This window comes from Oryx dammah, unplaced genomic scaffold, assembly GCF_014754425.2.
Source record: "Oryx dammah isolate SB20612 unplaced genomic scaffold, SCBI_Odam_1.1 HiC_scaffold_12, whole genome shotgun sequence".
Classification (NCBI taxonomy): domain Eukaryota; kingdom Metazoa; phylum Chordata; class Mammalia; order Artiodactyla; family Bovidae; genus Oryx; species Oryx dammah.
The window spans coordinates 57,352,830-57,373,867 of NW_024070196.1; the positions used below are offsets into that span (position 1 = coordinate 57,352,830).

General features: G+C 49.9%; 1 protein-coding gene and 1 long non-coding RNA gene across 2 annotated transcripts in view; one reads left to right on the forward strand and one right to left on the reverse strand.

Moving 5' to 3' along the window:
* Nucleotides 1–5,946: 5,946 nt before the first annotated feature.
* FBXW8 (F-box and WD repeat domain containing 8) overlaps nucleotides 5,947–21,038 on the reverse strand; it is a 118,373-nt gene continuing 103,281 nt past the window's right edge. The window contains exons 9-11 of the mRNA XM_040251629.1: nucleotides 9,745–9,918; nucleotides 7,189–7,299; nucleotides 5,947–6,628 (exon numbers count right to left, since the gene is read on the reverse strand). Of these exons, the coding sequence (XP_040107563.1) occupies nucleotides 6,484–6,628; nucleotides 7,189–7,299; nucleotides 9,745–9,918 (430 nt within the window). The 3' untranslated portion in view covers nucleotides 5,947–6,483. The remainder of the gene's footprint in view (nucleotides 6,629–7,188; nucleotides 7,300–9,744; nucleotides 9,919–21,038) is intronic.
* Nucleotides 9,845–11,651, forward strand: LOC120871579. The gene is made up of 2 exons (XR_005723055.1): nucleotides 9,845–9,932; nucleotides 11,045–11,651. It is a non-coding gene; the product is annotated as an uncharacterized LOC120871579 (long non-coding RNA).

Genomic DNA, 21,038 nt, shown 5'->3' on the forward strand with positions numbered 1-21,038 from the left:
TGCATGTTGGTATTGTGAAGCCAAAACAGAGCCACGAGGCGATGAAGGGAGACGTGACCACCTAGCACAGAGTTGAGGAGCCGGTGTCTGAGGCGGGTGGCAGAGCTGGGAAGCCCTCCTTATTCAGATGGTGAGCGCTGACGTGGGCATTCCAGCCCTGGGGAGCACATGGCGGGGCAGCTGGGACCTCCGACCCCAGCGGGGCCTGAGGAATGCCGGCTCCATGGATCCCGATGTGCGAACAGCCCTCTGGGACAGCACCACCCCATCTCCATCTCCGGTGAGTTGAGAGCCGTGTGGAGTCACTTCCGGAGCTCTGCTGCTTTTTTGTAATTTTTACTGATTTTTGGCCTTTTAATGAAGTATAGTTGATTTACAACATTGTGCTAATTTCTGCTGTACAGCAAAGTGATTCAGTTAGACATATAATACGTACATCCTTTTTGTATATCCCTTCCCACTATGGTTTATCCCAGGAGACTGGATGTAGTTCCCAGTGCCATACTTTTGGATTTGCTTGTTTAGTGCTGAATTCCAGAAATGCTTTGACATTTTCAGGAGCAAAGCCCAAGGGCTCTGCTTCTTACCCTCCCAGTGCCAGCATTTGTGTGGGAGACTGAGATGTGATTGCCCCCACCCCTGACTCGAACATCCCTCCCCGCTCCTCCCGCTGCTGGGACCTAGTTGCCAGCAGAAGGAATTTAGAAAGACCTGCAGTCAGGAGAGCTGGTCCCGTGTAAGTGCTAGTCAGCGCTCGTCCAGGACGGGTCTGCAGTGAGACACCCGCAGCCGGGCCGAAGCACACACGCCTCTAGCCCCCGAGCCCCTGCTGAGTCCTTTCCCGCCTAGCACGAATGCCAGGGGCCCGCAGAGTCGCTTAGCAGCAGGCCTGCTGGCGTGGCCAGTGAGGGCTGAATTTTCTGGGATTCTCCCCGTGTGCTTCAGTCTTCTCAGCAAAGGCAGTTCATGAACGCAGTGTTTTGTAAATAACAGACCTTGCACCTGCCCAGCCTACATCTGGGAGCGTGGCCACTATGTGTACAGAGCGTGCATTTGTACTTGTTTAGGCCACCAAGGGCTGGCTGGATGTCTTTGGAGCTTTGGCCACGGCTTACCTAAACTGCTAGTTAGGGATTTATTCACCCCGAGCCTGGTCCGTGCTGCCCCAGAGCATGCTGACACCTCACTGTCACTGAGGGAGTCTGACTTGCTTCCACCACAAGGCGGGCCAGAGCCAGCCTGGGGCTCTCCTGTGGGCTCCCAGGGCGCCATGTGCATGAGGTGGTGGTTTCACTCATTTGGTCATTCAGGAGTGATTGGGGTCGGCTGTTAGTTAGGGCAGACCCACTCCTAGGGAGGGCGGTTATTCCCCACAGTCTGCTGGCCTTTGACTGGAAATAACGAGGGTCACTGCCCTGGGCACAAGTCTTGGCATGGCCCCTGTGACAGGCTGGACTGGTGAGTGTGCTCAGGAGAGGCAGAGACCCCGAGTGAGTGTAGCTCTGCCCCTATCTGAAGTGACGTGTCTGTTGATTTCTCAATTGCCTGCTGTAGAACAAATGCCCTTGTTTTACAGCTTTCCTCTTATTGGGAATTATACTCATGACTAATCAATGCTAAATCAAATATTTGAAGTCAGTGCTCTGAGGGCCTTGGGCTGTGGGTGGAGGAGAAGGAGCAGGGACGTTCCACAGCGTGCAGGATGAGTGAGGTCACCTCTCTCCACGTTCTCCACCCACTTCCCAGGAATTGGGGTGAAGGCAGGATTTAGTCCAATGTTGCCATATGACCAAAAAGAAAATGTTACCAGAACTCTGCTTTTGGCTGTTAGAAGAATACAGCAATTTGACACACACACGGCCATGTGGAAGGTTTACCAAAGGGCTGTGTAATGGAAATCTAATATGAGAAGCCCAAGGGGAACCTGCAGCCACGTTAGACATGAATTATGGATAAAGGAATGGAGTAAGATGGCAGGAACTTTCAGTTTTAGCTGAGCACCATCTGAGGGAACAAGTTTCCGAGTTATGCCTAGACTTCAGCAGTTTATTTTCTGACCGCAGGGGCGGCTGGGGATGTTCTTTATGTGCTTTGCTAATGGGAAGCAGGTTCATGTGTGGACCTGATCCTTGTCACCGAGCAGGTGAACCCGTCTCTGCTGCCCGGGGTTCACCAGGCTGAAGCTCAACCTCACACAGCACAGTGACTTGCCGTAGGCTGATGGAGTTAAAAATACAACTTGCCTTGCAAGCTGTCCTCCCACACAGTGACCTTGGGAAGGCTTGGAGAGTGGAGTGAGAGAAGCCGGGGCTTTCACCTCCGCCTCCCAGGGTGTCAGTGTTGCCTTTGTCTCTGGGCTTCTCCGGAACCGGTGACCAATGCCAGGAGGGATTCAGTGGTTGGAGGAACTTGGCCCCCAGGAGGACTGGGGACTCTGATGGGCACGTGGTGGCTGCTCTTCCTCCTAACCCACTGGTGGACCAGGTCAGCAGGGACTGAGTTTCCTGTCTTTACCCCAGAAAAGTCCACGGGGCAGCGGTCAGGTGGGCGGATGCACTAAGGGGGATGGATGCACCCAAGGAGCAGCTTGCAGCGCCTCCCTCTAAAGGAATCAAGGAGGGGGCGTTCGCACTGGCGCTGGGCGAGGGGAGATCGGGACAGGCTCAGCTCTGGGTGTGGGGGAGCCTGCCCACCCATTCTAGGGGCAGGGAAGTGCCCCGGTGGAGCCTCTGCTTGGAAGCCCCCGCCCAGCAGCAGAGGCAGGGAGAGAGCAGACTAGCATCCATGTGGCACTGGCTGGAGCCCAATGAGGGGGGCCCTGCCATTGCCCACCCCAGGCAGCGCCATCCAGATTGCCCTGGGCCCTGCACAGCAGCCAGGGAGCCATCTGGCCTGGCCACGGGTGAGGCGGGCGGGCGGGCCGGCAGGTCTGTGTGGTTGGGGATCCGGGGCCTGGCGCTGGCACCACTCGCTCCCGGATGCCACAGCTGCTGTGCAGAGCGAAGGCCCGAGTAAGGGAAGGCCAGCAGCCCCCAGCTCTGCCTGTCCTGACAGGCCCCAGTAAGAGAAGGCTGTATCCCCACCAGGCCACTTCTCTCCTATGGTGAGCAGGGTTGGTTCACTGTGCCCAGTGTTTGCCATCTGAATGCAGGGTGAGACACTGTTCTCTCAAATGGAGAGAATCCTGGCTCTGGAGGGTATGGAGGACTTGGACCAGAACTCCACTCTTGGGGACACTGCGTTTTCCTCGAATCAGCTGAACCCACTCAGCCAGGGCAGGCTCTCTCCTTGCAGGGGACGATGTGGCCCTGGGATGTGTCCTCAAATGAATCACTCCCTGGGCAGCGCCATCTAGTGGCCGCAGCTGGAATCCTCGGGGAACGCGGGTTTCCCTTGGAGAATCTGACGGAAGAGGCACACTTCCTCCCAGAAAATGCCTTTATGCACAGTTTCACACACTGCGTGTGGGTCTCCTGGGTCCTGGGCTAGGAGCCCCTCTAACAGTGGTTCTGGGGGAAAACTATTTAACATGCTACGTGAGATTTTTGGGGGGAGAAGGGAGAGTGGGTAGAGTGGTGTGCCATGGGGGAGGGGGGGCTGGTGCCACACACCATGCCAGGGTGAGTAATTTTGGCAATAAATACACTTGAAAAATGTAGTATCAGAACACAGACATGTTATAAAGTGGAAAAAGCCAAAGCTAGACAAGACAAAGATCCCTGGCGTTTGGCCCGCTGGCTCCCCCAGAGGGCTGTCCTGGTCTTCAGGGAAGGCCTGGGGCTGAGGCTGAAAAGCAGAAGACAGCGGTATGGAGCAGAGCAGACTTGGGGTCAGTCAGCTAAGAACTCAACTGGCAGAGGAGTTCCCATGGAACAGCCAGCGGGGACATAGGTGAGGTGGGGTGAACAGACAGGGGTAGACGTGGGCCCCGATTTCTTGAAGCCACTGGAGAGTGGTGGTTCACAAAGGAACTACGAACGTTTCCCCATCAGGGCGACTTCTTCCGGGACATAAGGTTTACTGCAAAAAAACGCTGAGCTCAGCGTGCCTGGAGGTATATAGTCTGGGTCCAGGAAACTCTACAAAACCCAGGTGGTTTATGTTATCAACAGGCTAGGAAGGAAAAACCCCACGCTTGTTAAGATTTTTACCCTGGACCAGCAGTTGGCAGTGAATCAAAGTAGCTGAAAACTATTATTTTCAGTAAAATTTTCTGGGTCTAATTTCTTTTGAACTCTTTCATTATCCTTAATTCCTGCAAAGCTAAGAGGGAGACTATCTGCAAAGTGAACAGTGAAATCAGACTGCAAGGGGGCTGCTGCTTAAAGGAGAAGCTACTTTCCCCAGTGGTGAGACTGTGAGAGATGGACACCACGTAGAGCAGTGTCACTCGGGGGTCACAGCAGTGAGATCAAGCACAATACATGCATCATTCGCCAGCTGCAGGCCAGCTTCATCTGGGAAGTGATGGGGTTTTCTGAAGGGAAGCAGGAAACTCCACTGACACAGCCGCGCTCTCGGGAGGAGGGACGGGTCCCAGAGCCACTCTCTCTCTCTATGGCTCTGTCATCCTCTCTAGCTGATGTGCATCTTTTATGATGAGGACCTTAATCTGAAAAAGAAAAAGCCTTCCACAACCCTCAGGACTCAAAAGTTCTAGGACTCCAGGTAATGGTGGGTTTCCCAACCATATGTACATGCTTGTGAACAGCAGGAAGGCTGCACTTTGCTCTTGGATCAGTGTAGGCAAATTATCCCCACGCTGAAAAAATACTTACTCTGATAGTCCCTTGGGCCTTCTTTTTTAAAACCTTTATCAACAGTTTTATATTTCATCTTTTTAAAAAACTGCTTTTGGCTTTAGGATCAACTTCACCATTTGTTGGTGTTCATGAGATTTCCCTGGTGGCTCAGATGGAAAAGAATCGGCCTGCAATTCAGGAGACCCTGGGTTGGGAAGATCCCCTGGAAAAGGGAATGGCAACCTACTCCAGTATTCTTGCCTGGAGAATCCCATGGACAGAGGAGCCTGGTGAGCTGCCCTCCATAGCATTGTAAAGAGTGGTCCACGACTGAGCAACTAATGCTTAAACACTGGTTCACTGGTGTTTTTATCCTTGACGCCTGCCTTCTGTTGGGGTCACTAGGACCTCTCGAGCTTTCTGGGGTGCCCGCTCAGTGCGCTGGTTTCCTGTCTTGTTTTCCATTAAGTCGTAAGGTCTCCCTGCCCTATCCTGGCCTCACCCCCTGGGTCTGGATGGTCAGTGCTTCCACTGTCCCCCTTCCTGGTTTCCGTCTCTATTTCCCTCTTGAAAAGCAAGTTAGATTCATGCTGCTTACAGCGGAAACCAACCCAATGTTGTAAAGCAGTGCTCCTCCAATTAAAAGTATAAAAATCCCAAGTTAATCCAGGAGCGCCTGGAGTTTCCAGGTCTTCGCTTTGCTTAGCACTCTGTTGATGTCTGATTGTAACCCACTGGGACTGGGGGCCCTGGACTAGGCCTGTCTGCTGGCACTGCTCTTCATCTAATCTGAGCTGCTCCTTGTGGCCTCCATACCTGGTCATTTCTTGTGTGTGGCCTGTGGGTATCTGAAAAGGTACAGAATCCTATCTATATCCACTGTGTTGAGCTTATAAATTAAGTATGTCTTCCAAATCCTTTCATGTTTTTACTGATTTGATCTGACCACCCACTATGAGCACGGATTTGTCTGTTTAGCTCCATCAGTTTTCTGCTTTGATATTTTGGAGGTATGGTAGGCGGCTGCTGCTGCTGGTTACAAGAGTGTTAAATCAAGAGGAATGCAATGGTTTGCCCTCTTAATCTTACGGAAATGGAATTATCAGCATGAACAGGTCTCTTGGGTTACCCTGTCTTGTCTTAGTGGGTTAACATATAACGGTTCCTCCGGTATTGTCCCCTCTTCTCATTCTCTACTCCAGAATCCATCATCTTCCCCCTAGGTGGAGGGCAGTTTATTCATGAGGATGTAGAAAATGTCTACTTTATATCACATGTTACAGACACCATAATAAGCAAAACAGTTATTAATGAAATCATTGTACAAATATATAATTATAAATCAAAAGCTACCAAGATAAAGGACTACTCTCCAGATTGGAGACGACCCAGAGTTGAATTGGTGACCTCAGATCCAAGAGCTGGGTGGGTGATGAGGCCTTGTCAGCTCGGAGACCAGCGTCTCCAGAGGCCCCCCCAAAGAAGAAGGGGTTTGGAGACTGGAAAGAGAGTGAGTGTGCTGGAGCGGGGTGCTACAGGGCCTCACCTGGGAGCTACAGTGAAGGCCTCTGTGTAGTGTACACAACGATGCAGGGAGACCCCCAGCAAAGAGGAAAGCAAAGGCGCAGAGGAATGTGGGGGGGGGTCACACGTGTGAGGTCACACAGTGCACCCTGGGGTTGCTCTTCTCCCCTACACTTACAGCCCCGTGGGTGCCCCTCCTCTCCAGTGAGGTGCTTCCCTAAATCCTGTCAGGCGGGAAGGCGAGTGCGAGGTCATAGTTGTAACCAGGCATGGCGTCACAGGCCGAGCGGCAGATGGGCACCGTGCTCTGAAAGGCCAGCTGGTCCACTGCAAACGCGTAGGCCTGGATCAGCCCCCGGTGTCTAGAGAACGCACAGAGAAAGCACGGTCAGTCCCAGGGCCCAGCCCGTGCCCCCCTGGCATCTTCTCGAGACAGCCGTTCATGACGAATGTCCCAGTGTGTCTAACATTCCAGTCCGCGCCTAAAGATGAAGAAGTGAGTAGACAGGTTTGGCGGAGGGAAGGGAGTGTGGGGGAGGCCCTGGCTGGGCAGGGAGCCAGGCCACCAGTAATAAGGAGGGCCTCTGAGCCCCGGCTGGCAGCCTTGGGCTGAGCGTGAGGACTGGGCTTTGGCACTGTCGCTAAGCTTCTAACACCATCTTAAGCCTTCAGTCTTGGGCTCCAGGCATCTGGCCACAGCCCCGCCATGTCCCTACCACCTCCCCCCCCCAACAGCATCCAGGTGCAGCAGGCACTCAGCCCGTGGTACTGGCCACATCTATGGGTCTGTTCCTGACCTCAGTGAAAACAACGGCCGTGCCTGAGGGTATGCCCTGCAGGGAACAAGGTGGCCCGGGCTGTTCTAGTAACAAACTCAGGCTAAGACTACACACTCAGACCAGCCCCTGCCCCGAGCGCTGACCTGCGGTGGGTGGCGAAGTTGTCCAGGTCGGCGTTGCGCACCACCCGCTCATAGGGCACGTGGGCCGTGATGAGGCTGTGGCTGTTGAAGGAGATGTGTCGCACGGGGTGTCTGGAACACACGGGGACGCTCATCAGGGTAAGCCTGCGGAAACTCACGGCCTACCTCTGCTGCCAGGCTCTTCCCTTCACAGCGGAGGAAACTGGGCCCCCGAGGGCCAGTGTCTGGCCTCCGGCCCCCAGCCTCGCGGAGGCCAGGCCACCCACTGGGCCTCCTCTGGGCACGCGTCTCCACAGCCCTGTGCTCCGGCCAGCGCTCTGGCACCTGGCGCGCTGGGACGTAAAGACACATAACCTGAGACGCCTCAGATACACGCGGTGGAGAACAGCCCCTCTCGCGAGCTTTGTGATGCCCGTCATCACTGGGCCCAGCCACGCCAGCTCTGAGCCGGGCTCCCCATCTGCAGGGGGTGCCCCACGCTGCCCACGAAGGCCCCGCCAGGCCCTGGACTCGGGAGCCCCCTCACCTCACTACTCTTGAGAGGATCCTCTGCTCTGGCCCAGATGCCTGGCCCGCCCCTGGCAACGCCCAGGACAGGACTCCCGCTCGGCCCTTCTCAGAGGGCTGGGCTGACAGGTAGTCAGAGGGCCTGTACTCTGGGTTGTGACAGCACATTCAGAAAGTTTAGGGACAAACTGGCTTCAAACCTATGTGTAAGTTAAGTGTTAGTCAGTCGTGCCCGACTCTTCGTGACCCAATGGACTGCAGCCCACCAGGCTCCTCCATCCTCAGTCCATGAGATTTTCCAGGCAAGGATACTGGAGTGGGTTGCCATAAAACCTATGTAGGAAAGACTTTTTTTTTCCACTTAAAAAAACTTCCTCCAGTGGAGCAATGGGCCAGACATAGGATAGTAAAGCTGTCTAATGCAAGCAGACGCCTGCCATCAGAGAGCGTCCCAACTGTTAAGAAGGTGGGCTCTATTCTCATGAAAAGCAGCCAGTGTCTCCAGAGCACCAGAGATGTGAGGAGACACAGTTCAGCACTGGGGGGAGGAACAGGAGGGGTCAGCCAGGCCCTCTGAGAAGGGCAGAGGGTGGCCTGGAGGGGCTGAGGGGGTATCCCTGCTCTGGAGATGGCTGGGGGCAGGACAGGCATCTTGGCCAGAGCAGAGGATCCTCTTAAGGTGGTGACGGGGTTCCTGAGTTCGGGGTCTGCGGCACTGGCTGGACAGAAAGTATTCCTGGAGAACTTTGTTTTTCGGGCCCAGCGAGGCAAGAGGGCTGGAGAGCAAAAACGAGAGGTCAGGGCTCAGTCCCAGGTGTGCCACTGGCTGGCGGGGGGAGGGGCTGGGGAGTGTGGCGGGAGACTGAGAACAGGGGGACCAGAGCTCGAGAGGGCATGGGGCACTGGCTGCCAGGACTGGACTGAGTCTGAGAATCCCTGGCAAACTGAGCAGCATCAAAGCCTTGCGCTGGTAAACGAGGCTTTGAAACCTTCTCTGGGACAAGCGCTAAGCACTGGTGAGAACCGATGGGCATCACGAACTAGGAAGGTGGAGCAGGACACAGCTCTGGGCACGACCTTACTTACCCCGGCTTCATCTTAACGATCCACCCGAGGGAGAACAGCTTTTCAGGGGGAGAGAGAGGAGCTCTGCTCAAGGGCAGGCCTCGTGGGCTGTTGGAGTGGCCAGGCTGAGACAGCTCTTGAGAAAAAAGTAAAGGCTGTCCTTACAGGTGATGGTTCTGGGTGGCCGCGGTGTGGGCGTTTGCTGCCTTCTGGCACCACCTGGTGGCAACTCGGTGCGTCACCACGGAAGGCAGCCGCCCCAGCCGAGAAAGCTGCCAGCCCAGCACCGGCTACCACTGCCCCGCAAGGCAAGCCAGTCCTCTTTGGACCTCATACCTAAACTAGACCTGTGCGCAGTCTTCATTCCATCACGCCCTGCAGCTGGCAGGGACACGCCTCGGTGTGTATCTGCAGCCTCAGCTGTGGAAGCTCTGCGTCTCACCACAGCGGTGCTGAGGGACAACCTGGGGGGTAGGGGTGGGAGGGGTTCACTGCCTGTCTCCTGCAGGGACGTGGAGGGGCTGGGCGGGTGTGGGCGAGGGGGCAGCGTTGGGTTGGCTCCAGCTGATCCCTACTCAGGCGAGACCACCTCTGCTTTAAAGGTTAGAAGCAAGCTCAAGATGTTTAACAGGTAAGGCCCCCCTTAGTATCCATTTACCTAGCCATCTGCTCTGCTTGGGAGATTATCTGTCTCTTGAATTTTAGAGCTAAAGGTTAAGATTACAAATTCCTCTTTAGCTGAACCTAAATTTTTCAGTGTGAAGCACCCTTGTAAACGGCAACACTCCCTGAAGTGGATGGATGGCGGGGGGGTCTGTCCCATCATGGTCTCTACCTTAGCCGGGTGGTGGCCGTCTGAACAGGCAGCAGTGACCAGCTCCAGTTCTGAGCCCATTTCCAGAGATCTCAGCAGCTGGCTCGGAGGATCACAGCAAGGACAGTCTGCGAAGTGCTCGCCACCGCAGCACCTGTGGGCCAGCCTACCTGGAGTGAACCTCCCACAGCTTCTGGCTCATCCGGTAGTCCCACACGGAGACCAGGCCCTCCTCGCCTCCACTGACGATCTTCCAGTCATCCATCTGCACTGCGGACACTCCGAGCTGGTGGGCGGAGATGGACAGGGCGATGCTGTCAGTGCGGAGGTCGTGGATCCTCACCCTGCAGGGCCCAAGGTGAGCACAGAAATTAGCATTAGAGTCCGAGGTGACAGATTCCTCCTTGTCTGTGCACAGCAACCCTATGAAGATGAAGAATATGAAACCCCTTTAGTTACAAACGTCTAAATACAGACAGTAAACGTTCACCTCCACAGTGTACTCTCACTGGAGGCTACGGGGCAATAGAAACGACCTAGTTTAGAGCACCCACAACTGCTCAAAGCACACAAAAGTGAACGTGTTAGTCACTCAGTCATGTCCGACTCTCTGCGACCCCGTGGACTGTAGCCTGTCAGGCTCCTCTGTCCATACTTGCGTGGGTTGCCACTTCCTTCTTCAGGGCACCTTCCCAACCCAGTGATCGAACCTGGGTTTCCCATATTGCAGGCAGATTCTTTACTCTCTGAGCCACCAGGGTAGATCAAAGCACAGAACAAGGACACAGATACCAGCTGTCCTGGACAGCAGCCCCTGGAGAGGGAGGCTGTGACCTGACTGGCATGCTGCCTCCATGGGGACATGGGCCCGAGAAGCCCAGCATGGCAGTTTTGCTGTTTGTATGCAAGTCTGTTAAGGGCAAGATGTAAAACGGCTACATTTGTCTGCAACCTGATCTGGTGCCCAGTTCACCCGAAAAATAGCCCTTTTCGGGTGGAGTGGGATACGGTTCATCAGTGTCTTGTTGAAAGGGGACGCATCCATAGTTGACTAAGCATAAGAGAATCATGATGAGAACATGTAGACACTGGGGAGTTGCTTATCTAAAGTCTTGAGATAATTACCTACCTTGTAATAATCTGAATTTAAGAACATCGTTAAAGACTACTTTTTATACAAGTATGTGCTCAATTTCTACCACCAAGGAAGAGACTACTGCTGCCCTGAACAGATGCCACCGGCTGGCAGGGGAGCTGGACAAACGCGTCCCACATGGAGAATGCGAGGAGAGGGAAGAACTCAAACACGCTCCAGGCCCTGGGCTCTTACAGCTACCTGAGCACACCCGCACGCAAGCTGCTTTCAGCATTCTGAGGGGAAATTATTTCAGCTGGAAATTCTATACTGCATTTCTTACCAAGTTTGAGGGCATAATGAAGAGTTTTGTTTTTTTTTTTAATTTCTACCAGAAAAGGACTCAAAGTGAGCTATCCATGGATACTCTCTGAAAGAAAGTGGGATGGCAAAATACCAGAAGGACAGTGAGGAGCCCCCTGGCCCCCCCAGAGTGCGGTATGAGCATCGCGGACAGCAGAGAAAGACCTACTATGTCAGCCGGGCAGACAGATGCACAGGACAAGGACAAACCCACCTCTTAAGAGGAAGAGCCCCAAACAGGTCACAGAGCAAAACTCAGTATGTGCCACACATGAAAGGCACATTCGCGTGTGACAAGGAAGAGAGGTGACAATTTTAATACCTGAGAAGGTGGATTTCAGAGCAAAAAGCATTAGCTGAGAGTACTTCATAATGATGCGACGGGTACAGTGTACTAAATGTTTCATAAAACTTGCCAGGAAAAAAAGCCCACATGTAAAAAGTATGAATCAAATATTCCAATTAAAAAACCACCCCATTATTTACACTTTTACAGGTGGGTTTCAGTACATTTAGTACACTGTCACACAGGGAGCTCAACCACCCCAGTGCTCTGTGACAGCCTAGAGGAGCGGTAGGGAGGCCCGGAACATTATGTATACTCAACGGCTGATGTGTACAGTTACATCGTATGTAAAATAAAAAACAACAGCTAAGAAATTCATTTTCATTTTGCTGTGCCCCTTCCTTCCATTACAAGAAAAGATCCCACTTAGCAATTAAAGACAAAATACCTTATAATAACTTTCTCAACATGGAGCTCTACCCACCAAAACGAACTATAGAGGACTTAGAGAATTAAAAACAATTAAAAATATTCAAGATAGGCAGGCCTTTCTAAAAACATTAAAAAAAAATAGCAAGTCAATGTAACTGGTAAACTGGGGAAAATGTTTGCAGCAGAGAGGACTGGCTAGTTTCTTGTTTTTTTAAAAAATTTCATTTAAACTGATATTTCTGTCCATGGGAATTTCCAGGCAAGAGTACTGGAGCAGGTTGCCATTTCCTTCTCCAGGGGATCTTCCTGACCCAGGGATCGAACCCAGGTCTCCTGTATTGCAGGCAGACGCTTTACCCTCTGAGCCACCAGGGAAGCCCCTAAATTGATATAACCCATTATTTTTTAAATATTTACTTGGCTAGTTGGGTCTTAGTTGCAGCATGCTGGCTTAGTTCCTCCAGCCTGTGGGGGCTTAGTTCCCTGACCAGGGCAGGGGCTGAACCCGTGCCCCGGCACTGGAAGGTGATTCTTAACCACTGGACCACCAGGCAAGTCACTGATAACCCATTATTAAACCAAGAGAAAAGAAAAAGTTGACAGGAAAAGAAATATTAAACACGTACAAGACGTCCAAGTTCACTGGTAATGAGAGAAATTATGCACTAAAACTACAGCACTGTAATAGCACCTGTCAAACTGTCTACCCTGCAAAGGTCAAGTTCTGCAATACTCTGAGATCTTCCATCCTGGATGGACAGGTACTTCTGTGCAGCTGATGGGAGCACAAGCCTTCTTTTTGGGGAGTGATTTGACAATATCCAACAAATTAAAAAATATACTTCACTTTTGACCTAGCAGCTCTACTTCTAGGATTTTATCTAGGCTACATCTAATACTGGGGGCTTCCTCAATTGACTCAGTGGTAAAGAATCCGCCTGCAACACAGGAGATGTGAGCTCGATCCCTGGCTCAGGAAGATCCCCTGCAGAAGGAACTGGCAACCCCCTCCAGTATTCTTGCCTGGAAAACCCCATGGACAGAGAAGCCTGGTGGGCTACAGTCCATGTGGTCACAAAGAGTGAGATACAACTTAACAACTAAATAACACATCTAATATGTATACATCCACACACATACATACAAGGCCATTAGCCACAGCACTTTTTTAGCAGCAAACCTGAGGCTTCTGTTTCAGATACCTGCTAACCATCCCAATAAATATCACTTAATATTGCTGGGTAAGACGTAACTACATCCTTCTAAATGCAAACTCGCAGAGCAACTGACCTCCCTAAGACCCCTACAAAACCCGGCCTGGAGAGCCTGAGCTGCAGTTTCCGATGCCTGTAGGCATGTGTGGGAGGGGTGAGGCTGAAGGCAGGTCCAATCACGGAAGCAGTGGGCCTGGCTCTTACTGCCCCCCAGGGCCAAGACTGGGGTCTACCCAAACAGGAGTATTGAGAAGTCGCTTCATAAAAAAGCAGTATAGAACTTCTGGACACAAAACCATAATCCTGCAATTAAAATCATTAGACAATCCAGAAGCAGATTAGACAAAGTACTTGTAAATTAGAAAATAAATCTGAAAAGTTAGCTAGAATGGAGCATGGAGAGAGCAGCAGATGAAAAATGTGAATGAAGGGTTGAGAGACAGGAAGGATGGGAGCGGACAGTCCAGCTTATTTATGCCTGAAAGAAGTTTCCATAAGGAGAAAATACAGTGTATGGCAAAGAAGCACTATTCAAAGCGTTAATGGCCATCTTCCCAGAATGAAAGACGGGCATACGCACACTCATGAACACTAATCAGAATAACTTAAAAAGAGGTACATGTCAAAGAGCATCATCATAGAGTGGGAAACCACAAAAAAAGAGAGGTCTTAAAAGCAACCCAAGACAAAAAGATGTTATGATAATTAGAGCATCATTTTTGCGTCATCATGAATCTGAGAGACTCAATGGTGTGCACAGGTCACCTACCTACATCAGCTGAGGCCGTGACGGCGCATCCGCACAGGGGTGACAGAGGCCTGCACAGGCAGGAGAGGATGAGGAGAAGGACGCGGACTGAGGGCCGCCGTCACCCACACACCGCCACACCCCAGGCCCCAGCCGTGTGCCAGGTCAGGGGGTGGCGGCGGCTGCACCCACCTGACTGTGAAGGCCCCACTTTACAGAATGCAGCTAGCCAGCCTCCTCTGAGCAGAGAGACGCTCCCAGGAGACAGCTTCTCCCCGTATAGACTTTTTCATGCTTTTGAATTTTAAAGGTATAGATGACTTCTCTTAAGGTAAAGACTTTTAAAGGTAAAATTCTGGAAGGACATACATACTAAACTGGTAACTGTAGTTACCATGGGGAAGAACGTCAAGGAAGAATGAGGGGAATGAAGGCAGCTGTCACCTCTCATTCCAGACACAGCCGGACTGTTTAAGAAGCGGCCGCATTCGTGGCTGGGAGGGGCTCCCGGGGCTGGGCCTTCAAGTGCTGGTCATGCTCTGTTCCTTACGCGCAGGTGTGTGCTGGGGGGATGCCTGGGCATTTGGCTGTTCTTTAAATTCTGCACAACATACCTTGTATACACTTCCATGTAGGTGTTTTGTCTCAAATCACACAGGGTTTCAGAAATCTAGTGTCTTAGGACACAGAGGCGAGGTCCAGGGCTGCCTCCAGGCTGTCGGCTGGACGACGGAGAGGTCCGTCAACCTCCTCCCCTCCCAGCCCTGCTTCCCGGGAGGGGGTCAGTGACCAGAGAGAGGCAGAGCGAGAGTGAGGACAAAGCGCTCCCTGGGTCAGCATTTGGGGACACCAACCTTCGGGCATTTGTGGGTAAGGGGAGAGAGAAAAGGTAGAGCTGCTGTGAAGGGAACTCTGCCTGCAGGCTGCAGCTGCACGGCCTACTAATGGGAACCAGAAAAGCATGAGGGGGAGGGAGAAATTTTTAGCTCGAGTACTTTTCAGTGCATATTTGGGTAATGAGGGTCTATTTTGCTCTGGTGATTTTCATAAAGAGCTCCTCTGTTGAATATTTATACTCTCATCATTTACAGTTTGGCTGTTAAGGAGACAAAGGCAAACACAAATTTGGTCCAGAAGTTCAAAGTTTGCCATCTGTTTTCCTATTGTATTTAGATACCAGCATGGATAGCTCCAAACAAAACACAAATACCCTGAAAGATACGGCATTAGTGTATTATATCACTAAGGAAAACAAAGATGGGCCAAAAACAGACTAGAACTTCTCCCGGTAGGGAGAAAGGAAAGCACTTAGAAGACACATCCTTAAGAGAGGCAAGGTTCTGGTCTCTGGTAGACAGCAACCAGGGCGGGAAGTCCCCACGAACCTTTTGTGGCCCCAGCCTAAACAGCAGCGCTCCTTGGCAGAGTGTGTGCCCTCGGCACACAAATCAAATACCTGACTCAGAGAAACAGGTAGCACGGCGAACGGGCACAAACATGCCAAGACAACTGATGCCAGGGACAAAAAGAAGCCCATGGTGGACACGGTGAATCCCCAGCCAGCGTGCGTTTCATCAACTTTGCCCGATGAAAAGGAAAGAAAAAAAAATTGGTCTGAAAGCTGTAATTGTATTATGTTTAATATTCATGGTTGGGTTTGGAGGACTGTTCCAACACTCCCCTTCTCTCCAAGCCCCTCTCTAATGAAAATCACACCATAGGAGTCAGCTCGAGCCCGCCAATTAAAACAAAGGACACCAGAACCTTCCAAAGACTCCAACAGAGGAGCATCCATCTGATGGGCAGGAAAACGTGCTGGAAGCGAGAGGGAGGCACGCTCTGGCTGGTCCTGCGCTAAGAGCTCTGAATAACTTATTATAACACTTGCAGATGGAGCAAGTGTAACATTTACGCCCCACTCGCTCTCCCTAACAGCCGGCAGCAGCACCAGAGCCATCACAACTCTGCATTTGTCAGGGCGAGAAGCAAGCTCCAAGACTCTTTAATTAGCGGTCACAACTCAGAGCTTGCTTCCCATTGGTTTGGACTAAATAGTCCCTTATAATAATACGGCCAAAAAAAAAAAAAAGGCAAAAACTGTATTTGATGACAAAGATGAAGGCTGTTCAGACTCTGGCTTGGCAGTTTCATGAAGAAAGACTTGACCTTCAGCTATACTTCTATCCAGAAAATAAATGCAACAAGCAAGATGGCATGAAAACATAGTCCTTCTTTTTTTAAATGACCAAATTAATCAAGAAAACAAGTATTTCTTTAAAAGAAGTTTTGTCTCATCAAAGCTAGGCTATTAAAGAGGATTTAAAAATATAACATATGGCCAAATCAGTAGCTGTAGCTATCTACTTATCTATATCTACACAGCACCAACGATGGCCTTTGGTGAATGATTTATTTTTAACAGCAACTAGAAAAACATGGATTTTCAGGCAGAACTGACAAGCTGAATCCAACCAGGCCATGGTCAGAGCGCTCTGTATTGTAAAGCTGTCTCTCTAGAGTTCTTTGTATTTTTCCCACAAAAGTAATAAGCCCTGTGAAAGTGATCCCTCGACCTTTCTGGGCCTATCTCCTTAGCTGGGCCACCGCTGGATGGTCTTCAAGAGCTCTGTGAGACTGAACACTCTATAATCCTTATAAGACAGCCCATGACACCACCTGTGGACGAAAATGAGATATGTAGAACGCCAAGTTAACAAGGCATGTTGGGAATATGGAAACATTTAGCTGACGGTAATATCCTGTAAAATTTTAAACAGATGAGTATAATACCTAGCATAACCTCTCCATTTTATGGTCAATTGCAGCCAGACAATCCAACGGGGAAAGAATAGCCTTTTCTCAACAGACCATGGCTCTCCTAGGACAGTAGATATCCACAGGCAAAGAAGAATGAGGCAGGACTCCCACCTCACACTATACAAAATTTAACTCCAGACGCGTCACAGACCTCAATGGAGGGCAAAACCACAGGAATTCTTCTAAGTAAACATAGGAATATGCCTGTGACTCTGGGCTAGGAAATGGCTTCTTCAATGGTAGCAACAGCACAAGCGGTAAAGAAAAACTGGAAAAGTCAAACTCAATCAAAATTGAAAACTTTCATGCTTCAAAGAACACTACCAAGAGTGTGAAGACAACCCACAGAATGGGGAAGCATATTTACCGGTCGTATCTGATAAGAGGTTGGTGTCCAGACTAGACAGAGAACTCATACAACTCAATAAATAAAAAGACAACCTAATTAAAGAACGGACTAAGGATGTGAACAGACATTTATCCAAAAAGGCCAAAAAGCACATGAAAGGATGTTCAGCGTCACATCTTTAGGACAGCTATCATCAGCGACAACAGTAAGTACAGGTGAGGGTGTGGAGAACCTGGAGCCTCCATGCACTGCTGGTGGGAATGGAGACGGCACAGTCCCTTTGGGAAAGCATCTGGCAGTTCCTCAGATAGTTAAACACAGGCTTATGCAAGCCAGCAAGTCTACTCCTAGGTATGTATACACAGGAGAACTGAAAATATAACAGCTATACCAAAAGTTGTAGCTGAATGATAACAGCAGCACTATTCATAAGAACCAAAAAGTGGGAACAACCCAAATGCTAACTGATGAATGAATACTGAGTGAATGTGGCTTACTCACACAAGGGAAAACGACTTGGCTATAAGAAGGAGTTAAGTGGTGATTCGAGCTACAACATAGGCTTATCTTGAAGACATTATGCTGAATGGAAGGAAGAAGCCAGCCACAAAAAGGTCGCATGTTCTACGATTCCATTCATATGAAATCTCCAAAGCAGATCCATAGAGGCAGGAAGTGAGCAGCTGCCGAGAGCTAGAGGGGGTGGGGGGACGTGGGGAGTGTCTGCCAATGGGCACAAGCTTTCTGTCTGGGGTGATGAAAACATTCCAAGATCACACCAACCTTGTGGACTTTACATGGGATTGTAGAATTCAAATTGGTGAATTGTAGGTATGTGAATTCTCTCTCAATAAGCTAAAGTTTTAAAAAATAAAGATTACAGGAGGAAAAAGCAGTGGGATTTGTTGGTTCAGTGAGTGCTGCCTTGGCCGCCCACTAACAACCTGACACACACCCTTACCACCAACTCTTTTGTTGTCGTTTTTGGCCCCACCACGTGGCTTGCGGGGTGGGGTCTTAGCTCCCCTGACCAGGGACTGAACCCAGGCCCCAGCAGTGGCAGTGCCGAGGCCTAAGCACTGGACCGCCAGGGAAGTCCCACCTTATCACCAGCTCTTATTCTGGTTGTCCCCAGCGGAGCATTCCCTAGTCTGGATCCCGGGTTTCACTCGTTAGAGAGGAAGGAGCAGCTCCCAGATAGGAGACTGAGAGCAACAGAATGGGAAGGGACCCCATTTAATACAGCTCTCTGCTGCCAACTATTGAGCTTATTTTAATAATTTAAAGAAAACAGGAGTTCTGATTCTGACTTCAAGTAAGCCCACAGCTGCCTGTCTTCTGCTGCTACAACCAAAACCTCTGGACAAAAAGGCAAGGACCTAAGGACCCTGGAGAGCTGACTCAGTACAGCGAGTTGTGGAGGACGTGGCCAGGGGAGGAAGAGCCTCACCCCGAGCGTGAGCTCCAGGAGAAGCCTGGGTGATGGTGCGGGAGCTGAAGCGCTAACAGAATCGTCACCATCTTTCTGAAGAACCAACGACAGAAGCCCCTACGTCCAAAGAATGTGGGTGTGGGTCTTTGGGGATTCCGTCTCCTCTCTCTGGTTTTGCCCATGGCCAGTCCGTACTCACAGAGCTGCACTCACAGGTGAGACTCTGAGAGAAACCCCATCTCCTGGTCAGAGGCCCTGGGAAAGTGGCCCTGAAAGCTAGGAAGTGTAGGGATGAAGACAGGAGGAACTGGAGACAGGGAGCTCGTGATACTGGGCGTGACTCCTGCTCACACAGACGCTAAGCTGTGCAACAAAGGCTCCAGCAAGACTGATGGTCTCAGACTAAGCTCTGGGCAGCACGTGCAGGACGAGTCAGAGAAAACTGAACTGACACCCACTGAAGGCAAGACACAAGCTGCAGTCTTAGCCTAACCAGGGGGAGTGCCTGTTTGAAACAAACACAGAACTCAGCATCTTCCAGAGGATTATGCAACAGGACACAAAGCGGACACAAAATGTCCAGGACGCATCCCACATTACTTGATACTCCTCCCACCCTGAAAGCCCCAGGAAAATGTAACCCACTCTCCCTGCAAAAAACAATGTCAACCCTAAAATAACTCATGCTTTAGGAATAATCATTGACTTTAAAGCAGCTATTGCAACTATATTCCAGGAGGTAAAGGTACAGGGATAAGAAACGATGAGATTAGGAGCAGACAAATAGAAACAATGGAAATTTTGAACCAAAGAGTGTAAAATCCAGAATTTAAAAATTCACTAGATCGGCTCAATAGTACAATGGAGATGACAGAGGAAAAAGTTAGTGGATCCAAAGTTAAATCAATAGATATTTGCAACCTGAAGAATATAAAGCTTAGGAAAGAAAATGAATAGAGTTTCAGGTATCTGTGAGATAAAAGGTCTGTCCTTCACATCATTCAAGTCCCAGGGGAGAAGGGAAACGGATCGGTGTGGAAAAAAATATTTGAAGAAATAATGGCAAAAAACTTCCCAAATTTGATAGAAGACATAAATTTACAGATTCTGAATGTTCAGTGAACCCCAGGCAAAGGTAAAACTGAAAAAAAAAAACCCAAAACCCACAGTGGTCCATTTCTTGCAGACTTTATCTTAGTAACCCAATCAAGTTTCTCACAACTGTTCTAATCTCTAAGTTATGGACTTATTTTTGCCTTCACTGAACAAATACAAACTTTTATTTAATTGAAAGCACCATCCAACATAAGAAGCACCATTACTTTATGTAATATTTTAACATGCTGCCAATTATTTGTAAGATGTTATAAAAGACAAATCTTAATTTTATAGATGTGAAAATGTAAAAAAAACAAAAATCAGTGCATCTTAGAATAAATGTAAAATATACAGAGTTAAGGGCTTCCCTGATAGCTCAGCTGGTAAAGAATCTGCCTGCAATGTAGGAAAACCCGGTTCGATTCCTGGGTCAGAAAGATCTGCTGGAGAAGGGACAGGCTACCCACTCCAGTATTCTTGGGCTTCCCTTGTGACTCAGCTGGAAAAAGAATCCACCTGCAATGAGGGAGACTTGGGTTCGATCCCTGGGTTGGGAAGATCCCTTGAAGAAGGGAAAGGCTACCCACTCCAGTATTCTGGCCTGGAGAATCCCATAGGCTGTATGGATAGTCCATGGGGTCGAAAAGAGGGACATGACTGAGCAACTTTCACTCACTTCACATATAGAGTTAAGCCCTCTCTGAGCACAGGACAGACACTGTGGTAAGACAGAAGCTTCTGTTCCTAACACTGGATACATAACCCACCCCTCCTCCTCTAATACTGCTTAACCATTCTTTCTTGTTGGCTTAGCAGCAGAACACAAAATACACATTTAAAAAAGCATCACTGATCTAGGGTATTAAAACTCTTGTCCACAGCCCCACCTATAAAAGCCCTCCGTATCACCCCTCCCTCCCAACAAGGGCAAGGTACAACCCAACAGTAACTCAGTCACCACACCTTGATCATTTTATAATCTTTTATCAGACTCTAATTAACCTCTAGTGACAAGCTAGGTGAACTATTTTTTTCATTTTTAATTTCAGCCTATACCATGCTGCCTCCCCCAACCCCAAAACACAACTCCTTATATAATTCCACCCATGTTTACAAAGTTACTCAAGCCGATTTCCTTACTTTAATGACACCTTATTTTTGTTTTAACCTTGGACAGTTTTATGTACCTTTAGAGTCTATTCCATTCTCACGTTATTTATAAAGTACCAAGAGAAAGCAAGAGAAATTCAGTTTTTAAAATAAAAAAGGTCCCAAGGATTTAAACTGCATGTGTCACTAAGTGAAAGCCACACGGCTCTCTCCCCAGTATTCGCCCCTTCCTCTCACTTCTGAAATAAAACATAAGCTGTACAACCTGGGTGGGTATCTCTAATAAGACCCTACTCACAGTTATTAAATACTAAGCCTTTGGGAAAATCCCAAAAGACATGCCTCTATACACTTAAAAGTACAAAGTCCATATTCTTTCCTTCTTGAAAGTGAAAGTCGCTCAGTCATATTCGACTCTTTGCCACCCCATGGACTATACAGTCCACGGAATTCTCAGGCCAGAATACTGGGGCCTTTCTCTTCTCCAGGGGAGCTTCCCAACTCAGATCGAACCAGGTCTCCCGCATTGCAGGCGGGTTC